The sequence below is a fragment of the Serpula lacrymans genome, assembly GCF_000218685.1.
Source record: "Serpula lacrymans var. lacrymans S7.9 unplaced genomic scaffold SERLAscaffold_12, whole genome shotgun sequence".
In the NCBI taxonomy this organism is placed as follows: Eukaryota; Fungi; Basidiomycota; class Agaricomycetes; order Boletales; family Serpulaceae; genus Serpula; species Serpula lacrymans.
This window is the reverse complement of record NW_006763301.1, coordinates 894,966-915,982: the sequence shown is the minus strand read 5'-3', so window position 1 is coordinate 915,982 and position 21,017 is coordinate 894,966. Positions and strand designations below refer to the sequence as shown.

The following is a 21,017-nucleotide window of genomic DNA, read 5'->3' as shown; positions in this document are numbered from 1 at the left end:
CAACATTGTCATGATTTCTTCTGCGCACCCCAGTTCAAGCAGGTAAGGAAGTCGTCCTGCCAAGTGGCTCCTCCTTACCTTTACCAGGAACGAGGACAGTGGCGGTATCATGGAAACGATACAAAATATTTCTCGTGCACTCATTCTCAAACAAAAGGTTTTGAGTTTATCCAAGATTATCACTCGTGATCAGCCTTCTACGAAGAAGTGAAACAAGCCCTTTCCCGCAACGGCGAAGTTCCATGAAATCAGGATTCTAGACCTTGGGGCCATGCGCCAAGCCTGTGAGATGTAGCTATGTTTCCTGGACAATCTGGCATCGTTGCTGGTCCGCCTTATCGGTTTTGTGTTTCCCTGGCCCTGGCACCATGTGTTTACCTCGATAGTCATTGGAGGACCTCGATATGGTATCTCCAGTGATGTATAATGGCCGTGGTGGGTTCGAAATGAGTGGGTGGCTCGATTTGCGCTCTACTATTATGTTGTGCTGATGCAAGCGGGTGGTGCTATTTACCATATCGCGATACCGAGCATCCAAATGGCGAACAGAGTTAGCCACACGCCCATGCGCCTTTTTATCATTTCTGCGGTAGAAAAAATACTTGATTTTTACAAGGTGAAGCCGAACGGTGAAAAAAGTGGGCACGCATATTTTCTGTTGTTCTTTGGTCTAATCGATAAAAAATTGAAATTTTTTTAGAGGACAATGGACGCTACACGCCCGCGCTCGCTGCAAGGTTCATTGCTTACTTACATGTTTCGCATGGTCCTTGCCGCCGCATTTGGTACGTTACGACCAGCACTCCTAAAGTTCACTCGCTCGCGCTACAGCAAGCCTTCCGTACTCTATTCATGGTTCGTCCTGCACATGTTGCAAGCCAAGATATTCCTCGATGGGCGATTGAAGTTGTCTCTTGCTTACCACATACTCTGCGAAGCCCCTGTTTCTCCTACGCGTTACTAACGAAGCCGCCGGAAAAACGTTATTGCGATGATTTGGGCGAAAGTGTTCTCACAAAGGTGAGCGGTGACAGCTACTCCGTAAATCTGGCAAGGACCATGGTTATCTTTGTTTTTCTCGCGCTTATGTCTACCGTGACAATGTATAAGGATCAAATTCCCTGTCAGGACGATGAAATGAAAGTGTTTCCATGCGCTCCATTCTCGAACCGATACGACTTTTCTGATTTATACAAATCCGTTCTGATCAGTCAGCCAAATTGAATTGGTATCCAAATATGCTTGAGACGTAAAAACGTAGTGCGCTAGGTACATGGATGTCAGGCATAGACTAGAATATGGAACCACAAACATGAATGCGAAAGCACTACCGAAATTGAAGTTTTCGATATGCATGAGCTGAAATTGAGAATTATAAAAAGTCATTGGGTGAGTAGAAACTTTGCAACACGGTGAAGTCAAGACTGCATTCTTCACGCAATAAAGGACAAAAAGTTTCTCGAGCATGGAACCATCCACTAATCACGCTTTCCTCGATAAAGTATGATACATGAAGCTGGAAGGGCGAGATTACGTACCTCCGCTCAGGCTGGTCACCGACTGCAGGCGTGTTCAGAACGAACGATTGTGGTAGGGTCGTCTCACACAAGCAGGCATAGTGAGCGGGCTTGAGTTACGTGTAACATTTTCTAACGGTTGCACTGATCCGCTTACGAAAATAGTACTTCGCGCAAAGAGAATCAGGTTTCCGACATTTGCCGCCCACTTCCAGGATGACCTCGGGAGGGTAGAGGTACTTGGAATGGTGGTACGATGTCCGAAAGAGGTGGTGATCCGAGTAGAGTAAATCTTTAGAAACTTCTGCACACGCACAGTTATTCATAAGATTTGTTTGACAGTTCCGAGTGTCCACGTTGCAAGCTGTAAAGTGCCAAAATGCCATGAATACACCAACATGGGAAATAATACTACCTCTAGGGATTCAGGGGATGCATTCAGTTGTTTGACGGTGCTCCGTTGAATAATCTGTCAAAGGGTCGCGCTTCTGAATTCAACAGCTCTCCTGATAGAAAAGTAGACTTAAAACATCCTTCTGAATTCATCAGGACTCGCCAAGTTCATGGCATTAATAATCATTTAAGGTGCAATATTTCGTAATGGTACGAACATGCCTGGTACCTTCATGTAAGGAGCTGAGAAATATTGTCATAGATACAATACAATGAGCTCTAGGGCTTTCAGCTATGATGAGGTACTAACCCTCTCAAGTCGGATAGATGATCTAGCTGATGGACCGCAAAGGGCTGTAGCGCAAAGCTGCATAACTATTTTTCTGGAAACATAAACGCACTGATGTTACGCACAAGACCATCAGGAATAAAAGAAAATGAGGATTTCTAGACAAATTAGTAGTAGCAATACTCAGATAGCTGTTCTACAGGTACCTAAAGCGGAACTTAACGTTTAAGTGGCGCTCTAATTAATGTGGCGTTGTGGCTGAACGAGGTGCTTGCCTTCATGTTACAGAACGCGTTCACCACTCAATATTCAACATTCCCTTTATTTTTCGACAATGAGCCATCATCAGCGCCCTACGCTGGTTCTGGCTCCATCTGTGAACACAACAACGTATGTTTTCCTTGAAAAATATATATCTCTGGAGGGACATTGACCTGTTTATGCAGCGTCGTCACGACCACGACAACAACTACAACATACGCGCCAATTCCCCTTCCTGCACTCCCGCCCCCTTCCGAACCCAAATATTCTAAAGGCTTTCCTTTATTGCGGGCTCACCTTCCGAGCTCATTAAGACGCTTTCCTTTAGTATTTCCAGGCGGTGCTCGTGCCACATTCCGCGATGGAGAGGAGGGTGAGGACGAAATGCAGGAGGAGGATGCCGTTGCTAGTGGCAAGGGGTGGCGGATGCTGAAGCCAGAGGAAGGAGGCGACAATGGGAAGGTCATTGGTCTCACAGAGGCTGTTGAACGGTACGGCAGAAAACGCTCGCACGGATCAGACAATATGATGGAAGGCGTCGAGTCCACACACGATCTTGAAACAAACACCCCTCCTCGCAAGAAAGCAAGAGCCACACATCTACCGCAACTATCAACACTCAATGCAGCAGCACCCCCTTCTCCTTTACCGTCTCCCCACGGCTCTCCACCGCCCCAGTGCATCTGGCCTTCAGCACCGCCAAGTGGGGCATCTTCACCCCAACCTCAGGCACCGTTACAGCCTGACCTTGCTTTAACGACTCTTTTGACGTTACCCTCGTTGCTTTCGCATTTTAGTACCCTTCCACCACAGCTACAGTCTCATTTTCTCTTGACTTTGCTTCGGCACTCTCCTTTACCCGTTCTGCGCACACTGCATTCAGTGTTGACGCCGACATTAGCGCGGGACTTTTTGACGCTATTACCCCCGGAGCTGGTGTCCTTGGTCCTTAGCTATCTACCATATTCAACTCTCACCCGCGCTTCTAGGGTATCAAGGTCTTGGAGAGCAATCGTCGATTCTGATCCTGTGCTGTGGCGAGACTTGTTAAAGAATACTAAGATCTGGTTCGGAGGTGACACAGAACGAGCTTTTGCTCAATCCATTTTTGCAAGACGGCAACAGGAGACCCAAGCGCAGCTCATATCACCTGTTGGAAATCCGCTACCACTACCCCACCCGTACAAAATGCTATTCAAATCACGACATCTTACACGAACTCGCTGGGTGCACAACGAGGAACCCAAACATCGATCTTTTCCTGCTCATGGGTCTTCGGTTGTGACATGTCTTTTGTTCTCGCATGGTCGCATTATATCCGCGTCTGATGATCACTCGATTCACGTCTATTCACCTTTGACTGGAGAGCTGCTCCAAGCTTTAGATGGACACGAAGGAGGAGTTTGGGCCATGGCGGCAAGCAAGGATACGTTAGTAACCGGATCAACAGATCGGACAGTGCGCATTTGGGATCTATCTACTGGAAGATGTACGCACATATTCGGAGGTCATACAAGTACTGTGCGATGTCTTGCCATCGTAAAGCCAGAGTGGATAGATATGGAGGACGAAAACGGCGTCGTCACGAAGGAGAAATGGCCCAAGCGGTCTGTGATTGTGACTGGCAGCCGTGATCATTCGTTGAGAGTCTGGACGTTACCACGACCTGGAGATCCCGAGTACAGATGTGACGGTGCAGATGATGTGGAAGCCGACCCATCAGAGGTGAGCTTTCAATTCTTTTTGCTTCTATGTTCTTGGATGACTCACGTACCAAGGAGGATGTGGAGGAAAACCCATATCATAAGATACATCTGGAAGGACACGACCATGCTGTCCGCGCTCTTGCGGCTAGAGGTCGTACTTTAGTCTCTGGAAGTTACGATTGCACCGTTCGAATATGGGATATCATCACTGGTGACTGCAAATGGGTTTTAGTCGGTCATACTCAGAAAGGTTAGTTTTGCACTCCGATGTCAGTGGTCTGTTACTCAGTTTTGTTTGCAGTCTACAGCGTTGTGCTTGACCTCAGCCGCAATCTAGCGTGTTCTGGATCTATGGATGGGACCGTGAGGGTGTGGAATCTCCGTAATGGGCAATGTCAGCACACACTAACGGGCCACACCTCTCTTGTTGGGCTTCTTGGCCTTTCTCCGTCTTATCTTGTATCTGCTGCTGCCGACTCGACGCTTCGAATATGGGATCCGGATACTGGCGAATTGCGAAATACTCTTGCAGCCCACACTGGTGCGATCACTTGCTTTCAACACGACGAATTTAAAGTCCTCAGTGGGTCTGATGGCACACTGAAGATGTGGGATGTCCGCGATGGCTCCGTGGTTCGGGATCTATTGACAGGCATCAGTGGCGTATGGCAGGTCGTCTTCGAGGGCCGATGGTGTGTAGCTGCTAGCAATCGTAATCTTACTACTCAGTTGGACGTCTGGGACTTTGGTAATGATGACGATGATTGGGTGGGCGAGCCTCCAGGCGGTATATACGACGATGGAACCGACGATGATGAAGACGAAGAAGAGATCGAACAAGCGGATGTAGATGCCATGGATCAGGACCTCGAGGTCACACTCTCCGATCCAGAGTCTGTGGAACCAGAGAGAGAGGTAGAGCGAGGAGGCAGTGCTGCTCCCGCGGACCGTCCAGCGGATTCAGAGGATGAGTTGATGACTGAGGGTCGTAGGACGTCTCGATGGGCACCTTCGGCTTCTCGCCCTACCACTCACCAGCGAGCTAGAGCTCTCCTAGGAGGAGAGTCATCCAGAAGGGGCAATGGCCTCCCTGCAGCTTCTTCTAGCACCATACCAGCTCGTTTGCCGCTCAACGATGAGACACCGACACGACCACGAATAAAGACCTTGGCAAGGACAAGACGTTGAGAATCGAATACCTTTCCTATCCTTTTTATTCCACACTACTTTCTTATCGCCTTTTGTCTTTTTGTGTGTTACAGTCTTGGGGCATGTCATCATTTTTCGTAACTCATTCATCATTTTTTATTTTCCTTGTCATGACTTCGGAATGAAGAGCAATTTGTCTATATGTCACTACATTTGTCCTCTACCTGATGTCAAAGTTGATAATTGTTGTGTTGGAACATTGTATCACTTATGAATGGGAACATCAGATTTTTCCATTTGCACTAGTAGTTACTTTGATACCCCCATAATTCACTAGTTGCGAGAGAGGGAGTGTCATTTTCAACGAAACAAATTTTACCTGAAACACTTGAAAGAGTAAGGAAACAACCACATAAACGTACAAACTAAGATCGCTGCATTGAACTTAGTAGACTAAGATACCTTGTTGTGATGGAACGTGAGGCAAGCCTGGCAAAGTATATGCGCCCCAAAAATCCGGAAGTGCGTTGTTTGACCACCAACATACGAGCATCATCATCCTTTCCTAGACCAGCTATTGCCATTAAGAGCACACTGCCCATTCAATGGCCCACAATATTTGCCACGATAGTAAACTTGCGACGACAATAACTCTAGTGTGAGCAGGAACATCTTTACACCGCGATCCACTTTTTGTGATCATATAGTTCGGGCTTTGTATATTTTCATATCCTCCCGAGGTCTAGCAGAGATAAGATGCCATTATATACTGCCATGGGTTGAATCACATACCGATCCTGACCGTCAACTGCTACCGCGCCAAGTCTTTGGAGTACTCGCATACCAGAGCTTACACGACCGAAGATCGTATGCTTGTTATCAAGAAAAGGTGTCGGAGCAAGGGTCATGAAAAATTGAGAGCCTATACCGCATGTTAGTATTGAGGAGGACAGCACCAGCACTTTGCACACCATTCGTATTTGGCCCAGAATTTGCCATGGCCAGAATTCCAGCTCCAGTGAATCTCAGGTCTGGGTTAATCTCATCCTCGCTGCCCAGATATCGCATTAAAGAGCGAAAAACGAAGAGTGGATAGAGAATCGTACAATCTTTGGCCGTAAATACTTGCACCACCTTTTCCAGTGCCGGTGGGGTCACCACCTTGGACCATGAAGTCCTGTAACAGAATTTTGAGTCATCAGCATCATTGAAGGAAGGATTTTGCGAACTAACTGCGATGATGCGATGAAAGGCGACACCATTATAGTACCCACGACTTGCGAGCTCCGAAAAGTTCTTGCATGTCTAAGATTCATACATACTAAAGTTGAGAATGGAAGAACTAAGCTTTTAAGTTTCGGGGATATACTTACTCGAGGCGCATGATTCCAGTAAAGCTCCAGTTGAATATCTCCGAGACTTGTCTCCAGGACCACCGAAGTCATGACTGCAAATCCTATTTTCCTTGTCAGGTCAGTGGTGGTTTTACTGCAAACTGCAAGTGCCAGTTGAACTGAGAAGTCATCAAACTAGATAAAAGCACGTGACCAGTTTATTTTATTCAATGCGAGCAAAAATACTGTAATGTTGTTCAAATGGCTACGATCTCAGCAAAACCTACTAACTAAATGAGAAATACGACTAGCAAATATTGGACAGAGGGAAAAAAAATCGAATCGCGGAATAGGCTAGCTATATCAATACGAACACCATTGATTTATATCTTTATGCCATTGAAAACCTCTGAGCTGAATGCTTTCTCGACTTGACTGGCATTGTTGAAGACCTTCCCACCGTAGTAGGGCAGTCGTCTGGCGAGAGAAGCGATTGAGGAGCCACAGGGCCAGGCGGTATAGTTTCCGGAACAGAAGGGAAAGCGTCGAAAATGTCCTTATCAAATAGTCCAAGATTCGATGTTGTAGACGCCAGAGATATAGTAGAAGTAGGTCGTGTAAGGGATGCACTGGCAAGATTTCGAGTTGTCGAGCGTTTGGATGGAGAGGAGTCCGGAGTGCCGGACACAGTATGGAATCTGCTACTAGTAGAACTGCGTGACATCGAGATATCATCTAAAATAAAAATATATTAAAAGGTTGTTGTACTTGGGTTGATAATGAAGCCTTACCACCATCGGTATGACTCATGTTCGACTTTGTCCTGCTACGATTGAAAAACCTATCTGCAAACGAACTTGATCTTGACACTGGGTCGCTACTCTTCTTGGGAGACACAGAAGGCCAGGCAATTCCATTACCGTTGAGATCAAAGCCATTGTCGGGTGGAGTAGCAACAGAGTCTTCTGATGAAACAGAAATACTGTCACGTGGATAAGCTCCTGGCATGTGACTAGAAGAACGACGAGAGCTAGATGAACTCGCAAACCGACGGATTCCCGAAAGATATTTCGGTATAGGGGACTTGGGAGGAGGGGTGGGTGGAACAGAGAAAGGACCTTCGTCTTCCTCGGGGATGTCATCATGTAACACAGGTTCTTTGATCGAGGGTACAGAAACTGAACGTGTCGATATCGACATGGCGTCAGTATATTCTGTGGTGCGAACAGAGTCTTGAATAGATTCCTCTCGACTAGTAAGGGTTAGCACAGATTCGTTATGCATGTCTTCTTCAGGAACAGTTTCCATATGGACGGTTGCCTCGGGAGGCTGAGGTTCGACAGCGAGAGCGCCGGATTGAGTGGTTTTATCACTGTCAACATCACCCTCTGCCAGCCGTCTCTCCAATAAAGCGGCCTCTTCCAGAAGCATTGCAAGTTCGCCATACCCAGGGCTTACTGGGGGTTCGACTTTAATAGTCTTCCCAGTTTGTCGCACTCGAGCTATCTGAGGCGTGACAGGAAGCACTAAGTTAGAAGCAGGGGTAGATGTCGATGTTTCGGTTTTCTTTCCGTGTACTACTGCAGTGAACGTCTGTTTAGGAACTGTTTTCCAACGTTTCCCTCCACTTGCTATATTCGACTTTGGGGGCTTAGCCTCGTCATCCACGTGTATTGTGATAGAGCCCATGTCTGACACTGAGCGTTTGTCTTCTGCTTCTGAGGGTGAGTTAACAGGGGAGACTATGATAGGAATAGTTTGGTTGGTGGGCGTTGAGGGCGCACACGCAGGTTCTGGAACTGGTTCAACTTTGGCCAGAGTTATGGGCGCTGTCGGAGTAAGAGTAACTGTTGGGGTGTCGAGGTCCATGCGAAGAATGGACGTCGAAGGGTTGACTTCAGTAGGAGAGACAATAGAGGGAGGTACAACATCGGCACACTCTTCGACTACTTCTGGTTTCGAAACAACCAGCTCTATCGCGGATGTGGGTACTTCATCACTCTTATCTTGTGACGCCGTAGTGTCCGACATTTGTTCCGCGACGCACTCTGGTTCAAGTGCAGGTGGAGCTTCTGTCATCTCAACCTGAACTTCTTTAACAACTTCCTCACAGCCAACATCTAGAGATTCGGTGATGCTCGGAGAACGGTCCTGGTGGTCATTTTTCAGGTCCAAGGTCTCCTTTGCGGGCTCTTCAACGGATACATCAACTTCGCTTGTGGATAAGTCGACATGATCTGTTACTACATCAGAATCAACAGGACTGTCTTGAACGGGAGGCGCTTCAAGGACTAAAGAAGACGCTTCTGGTATTTCAGACGGTTCCTCCACCACTGCCAAGACACTCGGCGGATCATCATCTGTGGCTACCGAGGTAATTGGCTCACTGGATATAACTGTGGGCTCCTCGGCTTCCCCTGACTCGAAATACACAGGCGGCAATGCAGCATGCGATGCAGAAGGGAAGTTTGTGTCGTGCGTTCCGAACACTGCATCTGATGAGCTGGCAACACGACGAGTACCAGCAAGATTAGCCGTAAGAGTGTTGCGACGAGGGTTAGAAAACGGTCCATTTGAAGGGAGGGGCGGAACCGGACCGTCATTCTGAGCTAGCGAAGAGTTATCTAGGCCCGCAGCAGAGGTGGAGATGCATCGTTTTCGTGGAGCAAGATCGTCAACATTTGGTAAAGGGGAACCGGATCGACTTGCAGGAGCCCCAGTTGGTCTCCCGAGTCCTTGTACGCGGTTGGCGTAGAGTTCTCCTCTCCTCCTTGCTGGAGCGTTCTCTGCCAGCTGAGGCACATTCATGCCAAAGCTTGCACGAGGAACTGGAACACCACCTTTTTCTTCAAACTTGGCTATCCTATCACGCAGACCACCAGCACCAAAAGCGGGGGCAGACTTGTTCGAAGGTTGAGTGGAAGGGTGTTGGCTTGGGGATACATTGCGTTGTTGCAAGGCTGCAATGCGTTCTTTTAAATTGACTGGAGGAACCTGTGCTTTGGACGCTGCCCTGTGGGTTTAGAGAAAGGAGTCTTAGCTGAGAATACAAGACAATAGCAGGCGAGAAAGCCACGAACATTTGCAAAGGAAAGGTTTAGAAAACAAAATTGGTGAAACGACCTGCGACTCTGAAGATTGTGAAGACACGGCCAGCCAGGGTGAAACTGAAATGTGGGGATGGTACGAAAAGTTTCGATACGGACTTAAGGAGAGTAAAAAGAGGTCGAAGTTCGGAAAGTAGCTGTGGGGTTGAAGGAAACGTGGAAGGATGCAATGTAGCACAGCAAAAGATGGTTATAATGAAGACTTGACAAGAAAACGTGTAACGAATGATGTTGGTTGAACCTGCTGGCCTAGGAATTGTTGTAGAAGTTCGTTGGCAACCAGTGTGCATGCACTTTATGTTGAAACGCTCAATAATTTGCTGAGTTCAGCAGACCTTCAAATGAATACCGTAATCCGTCCATACACGGCCAAATTATTCAGGTCACCCCGGGATCATCCTCGGTTTTTAAAGTGTACATATATCCATGAAATTCTACTGTAAATCCATCATGGTATGACCGCTGCATAATCGAATGATCAGGGTAAAGTAGTATGGCCCTGATTCTCAGCAAGTCGTCGGGGTAACTACACACTGACTCCGCACAGAATTCCCAGACAGGGTCATGCCCTAACGATAACGGAAAGAAACCAAGCACACGCAAGGGAATCATTCAATCGTCTTCATCATTGTCACCGAACCCCGGACCAACTCCTTTGGATAGCCAATAAGACCTTCGTCTACTCATCCTGCTTTTTTTATCGTCTCTATCCAAAAACTCCCCCTCCTCTAGGCCGTATTCCTCGACCTCCGCCCGCAGATCATCGTCCTCAGAGTCGCCGTTGAACTCTTTCTCCTCCTCCTCCTCCTCCTCCTCCTCCTCCTCCTCCTCTTCTTCTTCTTCTTCATCATCATCATCTGTAGTGAACACCGTCCGCGTGTCTTCTTTCCAGCTTCCGTTTTTTTGTCGCTTCCGTTGCCGTTCACTGATGCCATACCTCCCTTCGTCTTCTTCCTCCCCTTCTTCATCCTCCTCTTCTTGCCTTCGACTACCATGAACACCGTTTTGCACCTCTACCGCCACTTCTTCGGAGCGCTCTGCATCGGCCTCTTTCCATGCTTCCTTGACGCTCTTCGCTCCTCGTGCTGATTGGGAATTTGGTTTTGATGATGTTTTTGATACCTGGGGTCCGTCGATAGAGACATCAGTATATTCTGAAGCTCGTGGTATCACGCCCAGTAACCGATGTAGTACCATCTCATCATAAACTTCTTGCAGGAGAAGGCGATGGTTGATTGTCTACATAAATTTTGTCCTTTAGCATGTTTAAACATTGATTCGTACTTGTTTTAGTCCTTACCTCCTGCGTAACGCCCAAGATACTTGATAATATACTCATATCTTCTGGATAATGGTTATTCCGTAAGGAGTATGAGCGTCCTTCCCTACGGGAACCGAGAATACCAGCTCGAAGAAATGATGTACTCGTCATTATTCCGTGAGCTCCCGCCAACGTCTGCCGAACCTTAGCGATACCGAATGAGCCCTTCGATATGTCATTTGCTAAATTCGACGACAATTAACCTTGCAAGATACAAAACTGGAAGATACTCACAAGGTTCAGTAGGGTCTTCAATCGATAATAAGTTTGTTTTATAGAAATCGTACCATCCTCTTTGCCTCTTATTGAAATATGTCCCTCCCTTCCTAACCGAAATCCCTACCTCCTCGTAGTTGAAATAACATCCATAGAGCTCGAAGAACTCCATCACCAGAACTCCCAAGTTCTTCTCCGCGTCGATTTCACCGCTACGTATTTTCGGATGCATCTGTAAAAAGCTAATTGCGAGACACACTATGCTGTAACTTCCCAAGCCCCCTGTATAAACCTCATTCATACCACGTTGATTCAAAAATGCTTTCGTGATCATCACAAGACTCCGCAATGCAAAACCGCAGCCATGCATGTCTTTGAGAAAACCATTGACAATCTTCCCAGCGATGACACCGTTGCCTTGATTGATGCTGATATCAACATTAAGTCTGCCATGGTTGGTGACGAATTTGACAATGGGCACTTTGGCTTTGGCAATGATAGTAACTTTGGAAGTTATTTTTGCGCGTTTTAGGGTGTTGGCAAGGGCATGGAGAACAGTAACTTTGTTGCTGTAGGCCATAGACTCGGATTGAATCACTAAATCAATATCACTGGCACGAAGTAGTAAGCATGCAGATATTGATATTCTGTTACAATACATACCCATCTGGAAGATAGAGTTTGGTTTCATAGCTGCCGAAAGGTAGCACTTGTGCGTCTGGAAATGCAGAAGAAACAGCCTTTGTGACTAGACTGATCACTAGCCCACGGATTTCGTCTTCCACAGGCGAGGGTGACATGTAGTTGACAAATGCTTCAACTTCACGGTGCAACCTGATACATGTATTAGCACTCGGACCAATGTATTTCACAGGGAGCACTTATGAATACAGACGTACATCTCTGGCACATTATTGCATTTGTCCCAATTTATGGAAGAAATCCAAGGGGCGCTCCGCGAAGCTGCAGGAGGCTCCATTCTCCGCCGTCTATAACGCCAATCGTCCTCTTCGTCAGAGATGGCATCGTGTTTGCGTTTCCCTCCAGTAGAATGACGACCTCCATCCCTGTCGTGCTCTCTAGATTTACCTTTGTCCCATTCTCGAACGGAAGCACGAGAGCGCGAGTGATCGTCTCTGTGAGACATTTCCTCGTCAGAAGCGGAAGCATCACTCAGGATGAATGGTATGAAATCATCCCCAAGCTCGCCATTGGCCGGGGGGTTAATGTTCAGTAGGTTTCCAACCTTTTCCTTTTCTTTCTGTTTTCCCTTTCCTCCCTCCTTGGACCTATCTTTTGTCTCCTTTTCCTTCTCATCGCGTCTATGTGACGATCCTGTTTCGTGGTTGCTCTTCGGTTTCTTATCCCTCTCCCGCTGTCTTCGTGCTCGCCTACTGTTATCCGTGGAATTGCGAGGCCCACTTGGTGGTTTTGAGGGAAGTGTATCCATATGACGGGACTAGATTTGTGAGTGCGCCAGCGGCACACCACTTACAACGTATTGAGTATGGTTGAGTGCATACTGACTGACCCGTTTCACACGATTTGCAATCGGGATTCGGACTTGTCGAATACGCCACTATGCTTGACCACACTTCGCAGTCAGGAAAATTTTAGTGTACCAAAATGTGCATACTGAAATTGATTATTCACATTGATAATTTGGCCGTCTAAAATATATCATTTCACCTGGACTTAAAACTACATTGAGGATAACGAATTTTGATGAACATTTTAATCATCATATAATTATAGGGGAGATCGGCATCTCTAATTTACCTGTTACAAAAAAGATAATATTAGTTATTTCACTGAACATTTAATGGGTTTCTGAATTGATTATTTTGAGGGGCATAAAACATTGTCTTACATATGAAATGTAGAAATTATATTACGTAAGCAAACTTCGGAGCTTCGCCCGAAGATTTACTCTGTGATTATAACCGGCTTTTTGTGGCCACCCACCATTGTTCTTTCACATGATATTTACATATGTTTGTTATATAAGAAGCATGTATTTATGTTGTTACGGCATTCCTTTGCCAAAGGAATCCTTCTCCCGCCTTTTCCTGCGCCCTGAGGGACCAAATATCCAACATGAAATTCCTGGACCCAGAGGTTCCAGGTTTCTATTTCAACACTTCTTATGACTTGATTGATAACACCTTTTCATTCTCGTTTCCTTTGCTTTCCATTCCTCTGTGCATGGGCAATCAGCAAGCTTACCCATCTGCTCCAATAATTGGAAATAGTGGCATGCGTGGTAGCAGACAGAGCCAGATCCTGACATACAATTTTTGGAGCACCTACAACTAAGTGCAGCAGAAACTGTTATATCCATGCCACAGGCTATGGTTTCTGGACCTCTGAACAGTCAGAAACCCTCAAGTGTTACAACCAAAGTTTGTAGATTCTGGCACACAATGAAGACAGGCAAAGAGGGTGAGTGGAGGAGTGGATATACCCCTTAGGACAGGACTGAGTTAGTTGAGAGTAATCAACAAGAGGACTCACTGAGGAGTCTCCTTGATGTATTTGGGTATATATACCGGCTGTGGAATAAAATTTGTGAACAGCATCACAGGAATTGTCCGGATGGGCTTCTGGTTCCCATGCTGTCCTCGTCTCCATAACCCTTCCAGAGGACTAGGATTTCTAATTTTCCACACTTCAAGCATGCATCTACCACCTGTTCAACTTCAAACTCTTCCTCACCTTCCTGGGTGACTACAACCGGTCCAGGCTGGTCTACGCACTGTCCCAGCAGCGGCCCTTTGTAAGGTTTTACACAGCTAATGTTAATTGTGGGTACTACCCTCATTTGTTTTGGGAGTTCCAGCTCCACTGCGTTGGGTTTGACTTCCTTAATCCGGTAAGGGCCAATCCACTTTTTGGTCAGTTTTCTAGACTGCCAATCTTTTAATTTCAAGTGGCCGGTATCTAACCAGACCAGGTCGCCAACCTTGTAATCAGGGGCTTAGAGTGTAACAACCAAGAGTTATTTACTCTGGCGCACACAGGAACACACTATAAAGAAGATGATGGGGAGTGGTTACCCCTTAGGCTGCAGTGAGTTAGTTGTGCTAGACAACAGGGGGACTCACTGAGTCCTTCCCCATGTATTGCTCTTGTATATATACTAAAATACATGAGGTACTGTACAGTTGTAAATAAAGTTCAAAGTCCGATGTCTAGCATGTGACCGGTCATATGATGAGTCTAGACACTGGTCAGGTGATGTGTCACATGACTGGTCATGTGACTTGGAAAATAAAAGTAGAAGTACAAAAGTGAAGCGTAAGTAGGTGCTGGTATGTTAATTGTAACATAGAGTGTCTACACTCTGCCCTGTCTTTCATCTGCTCTGCAGTTTTGAATAGCACCTTGTGTGTTTCATCTAAGACAGACTTCATATCTTTGACTGAGTTCCCTGCAGCCTCGTTTTGCTTTTTCCAGGTTCTACACCCATCCTGGGGAGGTACGACCTTATAACCTCAAATGGTGCCTTTCCTGTAGCTGACGACTGTTTGATATTGTAAGAGAACTGGGCTATCTTTAGCCACTTGTCCCAATCTGTCTGCCTATTGTTGATAAATATCTGGAGATACCATTTTAGCTCCTGGTTGAGTTTCTCTGTTTGTCCATCTGTTTGCGGATGGAACACTGTTGATAACTTAGGTTTGATGCCCAGCATCTGGAATAGTTCTTTCATAAATTTTCTAGTGAATTGAGGTCCCCTATCGGAGATAACTGTTTCTGGTAACCCGTGGATAGACCATACAAAGTCTTTAAATAAGTCTGCTGTACCAGTAGCTGTAATAGTTTTATTGATGGGAATGAATACCATACCTTTGGAGAAGCAATCTACAACCACCATTACTGAATCATATCCATTTGATTTGGGCAGATCCATCCTGAAGTCAACCAATATATTGTGCCAGGGACCAGCTGGTATTGGATTTGGCATAAATTTACTAGCCAGTGGTTGATGAGAGTTCTTTGCCATGGCACAGCAAAGACAACACTTTATGTATTCCTGTATGTCTTTGACCATGGCTGGCCACATGTAGTTACAGGAGATCAACTCCATGGTTCATTGCCACCCAGGGTACCCAGCTACTGGAGTGTCATAATGTCTATCTATTGCCTTGATCTTTGTGGACTCAGGCACATAGATTTTGTCTTTGTAATGGAAGAGCCTGTCTTCCCATAAATAATGTTCATTGCCATCAAGGCCTGCCTTTTCTTCTGATGAGATGTTTTCCTAAAGACATCTAGCAGATTGTGATCCTGCCTGATTCAAACATTGTTACGATAACACATTTTCGGACTTTCCCTTTACTTTTATTCTCCGCCTTAACCTCGTACCTTTAGCCTTTACACAGGGTGCCACGCGGCATTTCCCTTTCTCGCGCCACGTTGCCTTTCTTCTTATTTTAGACACAACTCTCTCACACAGTGGAGCTGGCCATGCGGGCTAGGCCCCATGACATCATCAGCCACTGTCTCTATCGACTGTATAGTACATATGTACAAACAAACCTGTAGTAGTATATATACCCCAATAGATCCAGGAGACTCCTCAGCGAGTCCTCCTGTTGTTAACCAACAAACTCTCTGCAGCCTGAGGGGTAACCACTCCCTCATCATCTTCCTTATAGTGTGTTTCTGTGTGCGCCAGAGTAACTAACTCTTGGTTGTTACAAACATTGGCTACCCTGGATTGATCTATCAGGGTGACTGTTACGAACTGTACTTAAGCATAGACTTTATTTCCCTTCACAAGTAGCTACACTCCGCTACCTACATATACCTTCCCACACACATTGCCTATTCCGGTATCACCCGTCCTCGTTTGTTCAACACAAATGCCTACCCTAAAGTAGACACTATATATACAGACCTGTATCGTAGTTACTATCTCCAATACAATTATACACTTCAACAGTGTAACTTGGTATTCATCAGTTAAAACCCTCATCATCAGAATACTTCTCAAACTCGTCCATGACGAGCTTATCAGAAACCACTTGCATATCAGAAACCCAGTGTTACCAGGCTTGCACATCCCAAGTGTAACAGTGACACCTTTGTTGTTATCTTTGATGCTGTTGGCATGATCCTCTCTTCTAGATAAAGCATCTGCTTTTCCCATAGAAGTCCCAGGCTTATGAATTAATTTATAATTAGACCTAGACAAGTATCTAAAACGAAGGGGACGGTGATTCCAAAAGTTGCGTGAGGGGCATGTGGGAGCACATTTTTTCGCTTAGTTTTGCTCGCGTTGTCAATGATAAGAACTGTTGTTAGAAAACCACACACAATACTCCCAGATTCCATGGAACTTGTTTATGGGCTTTGCCTCCTAGAACAGTGGGTGCTCTGGTTGTTTGTGGGGTGGTATGTATAATGATCCTTCAAAGTAAAACCCAGAGATGTATGGGTGTGGGTTTTGAGGAGGAGGGATAGTTGAACTAGAGAAGATAGGGGCTTTATGATGAGTATAGACGAGCGCTACCTTGCTAATTATAGCACAAGATAGGTTTGAGAACGACGAGATGACGAGGTGACAAGGTTCCCAGTGATAGCAGGCTCCTGACGCGCAAACTGTAATGCTCAGAAGGACTCTAATCGAAAGGGATGATAATGACTTTCAAAAGTGACGAGTGATGATGACAGCAGTTAACAGTGGTAGCAGTGGGAAGTGTTGTGACCACACTGGATCACAAGTAGCAGAGTAGTGAACTTGAGATTAGAGAAGAAGTCTGGATTGGATTTCTTGTTGTTTTTTTTTACAAGGTAAAATACAGGGGTTTATATAGTAAAAGAAAAGTAGGCTATGCACAGTATAGCTGTGCAAAAAGAATGAGAAAGAACATGAAGGAAGGAATGTACACTGATGAATCCTGCATAGGTAGTACAGGATAAGATCGTCAAAATAAGGAAAAGAAGGAGATAGAACAATGAATGCTGTGTAAGTAATGTTACAGGTTTGTACAGCCATAAAATAAAGTCCAATAGCAGAAAGAGAGGAAGAAAATCATGAAGTCATGGGAAGATGCAGTAAAAAAAGGGTAAAGCAAAACAATATCAGTATCAACACAGTTCCTTTATTGTCAGTCAGGCATCCTAAAAAATATGTGTCCATGAAAATGATTCAAAGATCAAAATTAATTGCACTGTAAATGAATGTTCTGCTGAAAAAAAAGAAACTGGAGCTACTGGTCCACCACCTAGTCCAAATCCGACGGTTCCATGGCCTTACAAATGGACTGGTTATATTGGACCACCTGGTCAAATGAGGGAGGGAGGGGAGTAGTTCCAATTTAGAACAAGTGAGTCCCAGGCAGCGTGTGGTAGGTGTAGCTGTAGCGAAGATGATGGATAAAAGATAAGTGTACCCAAGTGAATGGGACAGCAATGTACTTAGGCAATGCAAGGGGATGAACCTTCTCCAGCTCAAAAATTACCCACCCACGCTCCAACCAGGTGAGATGAGCGACCAATGACTTGATGGTATATGATGGAAGATTGACGTCATGAAGATGAACCTGTTGCCCAATTTGGACCAGTCGCCGGGGCTTTGCTGATATCAGCAGTGGCACGTGGTGGTTGACGGATCGGACACAGAAGCGAATGGAGAGTGGTGACATCAGGTATGGTGGGGGAGCAAAGAAGGTAAGTAGGAGGAGGGTGGAGGTGACGAGGAGGTGAACTAGAATGGGGATCCAGAAGCAACCGTCAGGTGAGAATAAAAAAGAGAGCAAGGGTCCCATGGTGGGGCCGAGTAAAGAAAAAAATAAGGGAGAACAACAAAAGCAAGGGCGCAATGTGTAGCCAGTGGCGACGCGAAAATTTGCCAAAATGCTGAAATGCTGAAAGTACTGAATGGAAAAGCAAAGGTGAGCGCGACTTGATTGCCTAATAGAGATAGTGTTGATCAGCCACAAGTTCGAAAAAGGCAATATTAATTACTATTCCACATGGCACTGTGCCTGTGTGGCGCAAAGGCGAGTCTTTTTGAATATTCACTTCATTTTTGACACCTGTCCATGCTACCAATCAACTTTGGTGCATGACAGCATGCTTTTTTGTGGCACCACGGGTGTGGAAGGTGTTAGTTTTGGTGATTCTGCACCTAGTTGTGCTATCTATTTTCCCTTCTTTCTAAATCACTTTCCTCTTTATTCTTTTTGCTCTATTGTTCAGTATTCACTGAGCATTCTATAATTTTGCCTTTGTGGCTGATTTGTTTACCTTTGTTTACATAACTTCGGACTAATATTGCAGAGTCCAGTATTCCTATTCTTTAGTTACTCATACTGGACTCTAGGTACTGTACACATTCTGTACTCTCTGATAATAAAGTTACTCATACTGGACTCTAGTTCTGTCCCTGTTAGCTCTCAGCAAGTGGCTAGACACTTCCCAGAAGTTCTCAATTGAACAGAAGGTGCCACAGGCACCTGACAGTTGCAGCAAAGCTGTGATGAGTGCAACTTGTACCACATAGTGGGCCTGTCTTCCATTCAAGTCCCTGTCAGGCAACAAATATGAAGCTATATAACAATAACCAATGTCTGGCCAAGTCCTTGAAGAAAGGCGGTGGATCAGAGTATAGAGACTGAAGAGTATCTGTATAGGCGGCAAATCCAAACTAATATTGAACTAAGGAATAATACATTGAGTATATACTCCTTATATAATGAATTGTGAAGGTCAGTCCGAAAGGAATAAAGAAATCAAGAATGGTCTGACTAGCAGTTAACTAATAAGAAAAAGGGGAGAATGGTACGGTCTATCATACAGTAATTACTAATTGTGTGACAGAAAGCCTTAGTAAGAGATGTACAATTGGCTGGATCAGTAAACCCATGAGAAGGTACTGAGTCACAGCCTACATTGCTGATTAATCTCCCACTGAAGTATTTCCGGACATAGCCTTTGACCAATGCTACATCATTGGGATATCTTCTTGAGGGTTGGAGAGGAGTCTCCTACATTGTAAGTATGATAGGACGTGAGTGTGAAGAGAAAATAAGAAGAAGAAAGATAAAAGTAATAGAATAATGGGAATGCAATAGAAAAACCGACCCCCCACAGTCCCGGGCCATCATAAAATACTACAGATTTCAAATTGGTGCCTAGCACCTTCTAAATAGTGCTGCCAGTGCTCTAGTGCTCTAATAATGGCCAGCATCTCTTTGTCATAAATTTGAGAGTTCCATTTTGTATGTGACAAACTATGCAATAAATAGGCACAAGGCCTCCAAAGATTGTCGGGGCATTTGATTGATAGAACAGCCCCAGTAGTGAAATCAGAAGAGTCAATTTCTAGCTGGAACTCTCTTTGTCTAATTTTGGAAGTGCTAGTATGGGCATGGTTTTAAATGCCTGTTTAAGCTTGTCAAAAGCTTCTTGTTCTTTGGCACCCCAATGCCAAATAATGTCTTTTTTTGTGAGATCATTCAATGGTCTGGTTATTTTTGCAAAGTTTTTAACAAATCTTTGGTAGAAGTTGCCTAAGTCAAGAAAGATCCTAACTCCTTTGACACAAGTATGTTCTAGCCAATTATCATACCAAGAAAGTCTACTTCCTTCATTTTAAAATTACATTTTTCAGGTTTGACAAATAGGTCCCATTCCTGTAAGCATTGAAGGACTTCTTGCACGATCCTGTTATGCTCAGTGTCATTGTCCAACTTCATAAATATTAATAAATTGTCAATGTAAATGACGACACAGTTTTCCATATCTGCAAAGATTTCATCCATCATGCTCTGGAAGGTCGCCGGTGAATCGGTCAACCCAAGAAATATGACAAGGGGTTTGTGTCAGGCAATGAATACAAAGCTATATAACAATGACAAATGTCTGGCCAAGTCCTTGTAGAAGGCAGTGGATCAGAGCATTGAGGTTAAAGAGTATCAGTATAAATGCAAATCCAAACTAATATTGAACTAAGGAATAATACATCAAATATCTACTCCTTATATAGTGAATAGTAAGGGTCAGATCTGTGAGGCAACATTAAACTATAACAAAAACAATGCCTGCCTCCGACTGCACTTGCGGGGAGTAAGAGGTATAATGAGGTCAACAGATGCTAGAGATTATAGCAAGTAGAGGACTGAGAGTAAACTCAAGGGTTTCTGATGAGGAGTAAAGCAGGTTATTCAAGTAATAAAAAGCTAAAAAACTATACACTAGTATATAGGGTTTTTATAGCTAATTGTCTATTTCTCAGACCAAAAGAGGAACAATAAAAAGGTGGTCTGAGGATGAAATTGACCAATAAGAAAAAGAACAACTATCATACGACTTCAAAGATTAATCAGCAGGTGAGAAAATATACTAATAATAGGTAGTGTCATGCATGTTCAGGAACTGTATCCTTGTGATGAGGTACAATCCTGACTGAAGTGTTTATTAATATATCCAGGCACTGATGGGACTTGGAGCTGGTTGGCGAGATCTCAGCTACTAGTCCTTACCCATTGTGCTGGCTGGCTGGGAGTGCTACCCAGTCTCTGATCTGCCCTAAATCCAGAGGTGTAATGGGAAAAGCGTCTGAAAACCAAGACATGGAATGAAACGGTAGGGGAAAGTGAATGGTCCTTACAAGATCAAAGAGAGAAAGAATAAGAAAGTGGTCTGACAAAACAACTAGCCAATAGTAAAAAAGAGAAGAAATAGTATGATCTACCATAATTACTAATAATGT

The 21,017-nt window shown here is 44.9% G+C and overlaps 6 protein-coding genes across 6 annotated transcripts; 2 read left to right on the top strand and 4 right to left on the bottom strand.

Annotated features, from left to right (window-relative positions):
- Positions 1-552: 552 nt before the first annotated feature.
- Positions 553-1,119, top strand: SERLADRAFT_476114 (uncharacterized protein; the record flags this gene model as incomplete). The annotated part of the gene is made up of 2 exons (XM_007322104.1): positions 553-638; positions 701-1,119. Coding segments are annotated over 2 exons (492 nt in total), but the record flags the coding sequence as incomplete, so codon positions are not given.
- A 1,387-nt stretch (positions 1,120-2,506) lies between these two features.
- SERLADRAFT_363292 (uncharacterized protein) lies at positions 2,507-6,046 on the top strand (the record flags this gene model as incomplete). Its single annotated transcript, XM_007322103.1, has 3 exons — positions 2,507-4,185; positions 4,251-4,416; positions 4,468-6,046. 3 exons carry the CDS (start codon positions 2,845-2,847, stop codon positions 5,352-5,354), a joined length of 2,394 nt encoding a protein of 797 aa, XP_007322165.1.
- Positions 6,015-6,760, bottom strand: SERLADRAFT_351253 (uncharacterized protein; the record flags this gene model as incomplete). Its single annotated transcript, XM_007322102.1, has 6 exons — positions 6,015-6,057; positions 6,108-6,237; positions 6,287-6,366; positions 6,422-6,492; positions 6,549-6,620; positions 6,689-6,760. The coding sequence occupies 6 exons, from the start codon at positions 6,758-6,760 to the stop codon at positions 6,015-6,017; spliced, it is 468 nt and encodes a 155-aa protein (XP_007322164.1).
- Positions 6,761-6,854: 94 nt separating this feature from the next.
- On the bottom strand, positions 6,855-8,516 carry SERLADRAFT_476108 (uncharacterized protein; the record flags this gene model as incomplete). The annotated part of the gene is made up of 2 exons (XM_007322101.1): positions 6,855-7,384; positions 7,441-8,516. 2 exons carry the CDS (start codon positions 8,336-8,338, stop codon positions 7,041-7,043), a joined length of 1,242 nt encoding a protein of 413 aa, XP_007322163.1.
- Positions 8,517-9,154: 638 nt separating this feature from the next.
- Positions 9,155-10,042, bottom strand: SERLADRAFT_476106 (uncharacterized protein; the record flags this gene model as incomplete). The annotated part of the gene is made up of 2 exons (XM_007322100.1): positions 9,155-9,662; positions 9,730-10,042. Coding segments are annotated over 2 exons (510 nt in total), but the record flags the coding sequence as incomplete, so codon positions are not given.
- A 694-nt stretch (positions 10,043-10,736) lies between these two features.
- On the bottom strand, positions 10,737-12,802 carry SERLADRAFT_476100 (uncharacterized protein; the record flags this gene model as incomplete). Its single annotated transcript, XM_007322099.1, has 5 exons — positions 10,737-10,995; positions 11,057-11,259; positions 11,312-11,904; positions 11,957-12,127; positions 12,193-12,802. Coding segments are annotated over 5 exons (1,776 nt in total), but the record flags the coding sequence as incomplete, so codon positions are not given.
- Between the last annotated feature and the right edge of the window lie 8,215 nt (positions 12,803-21,017).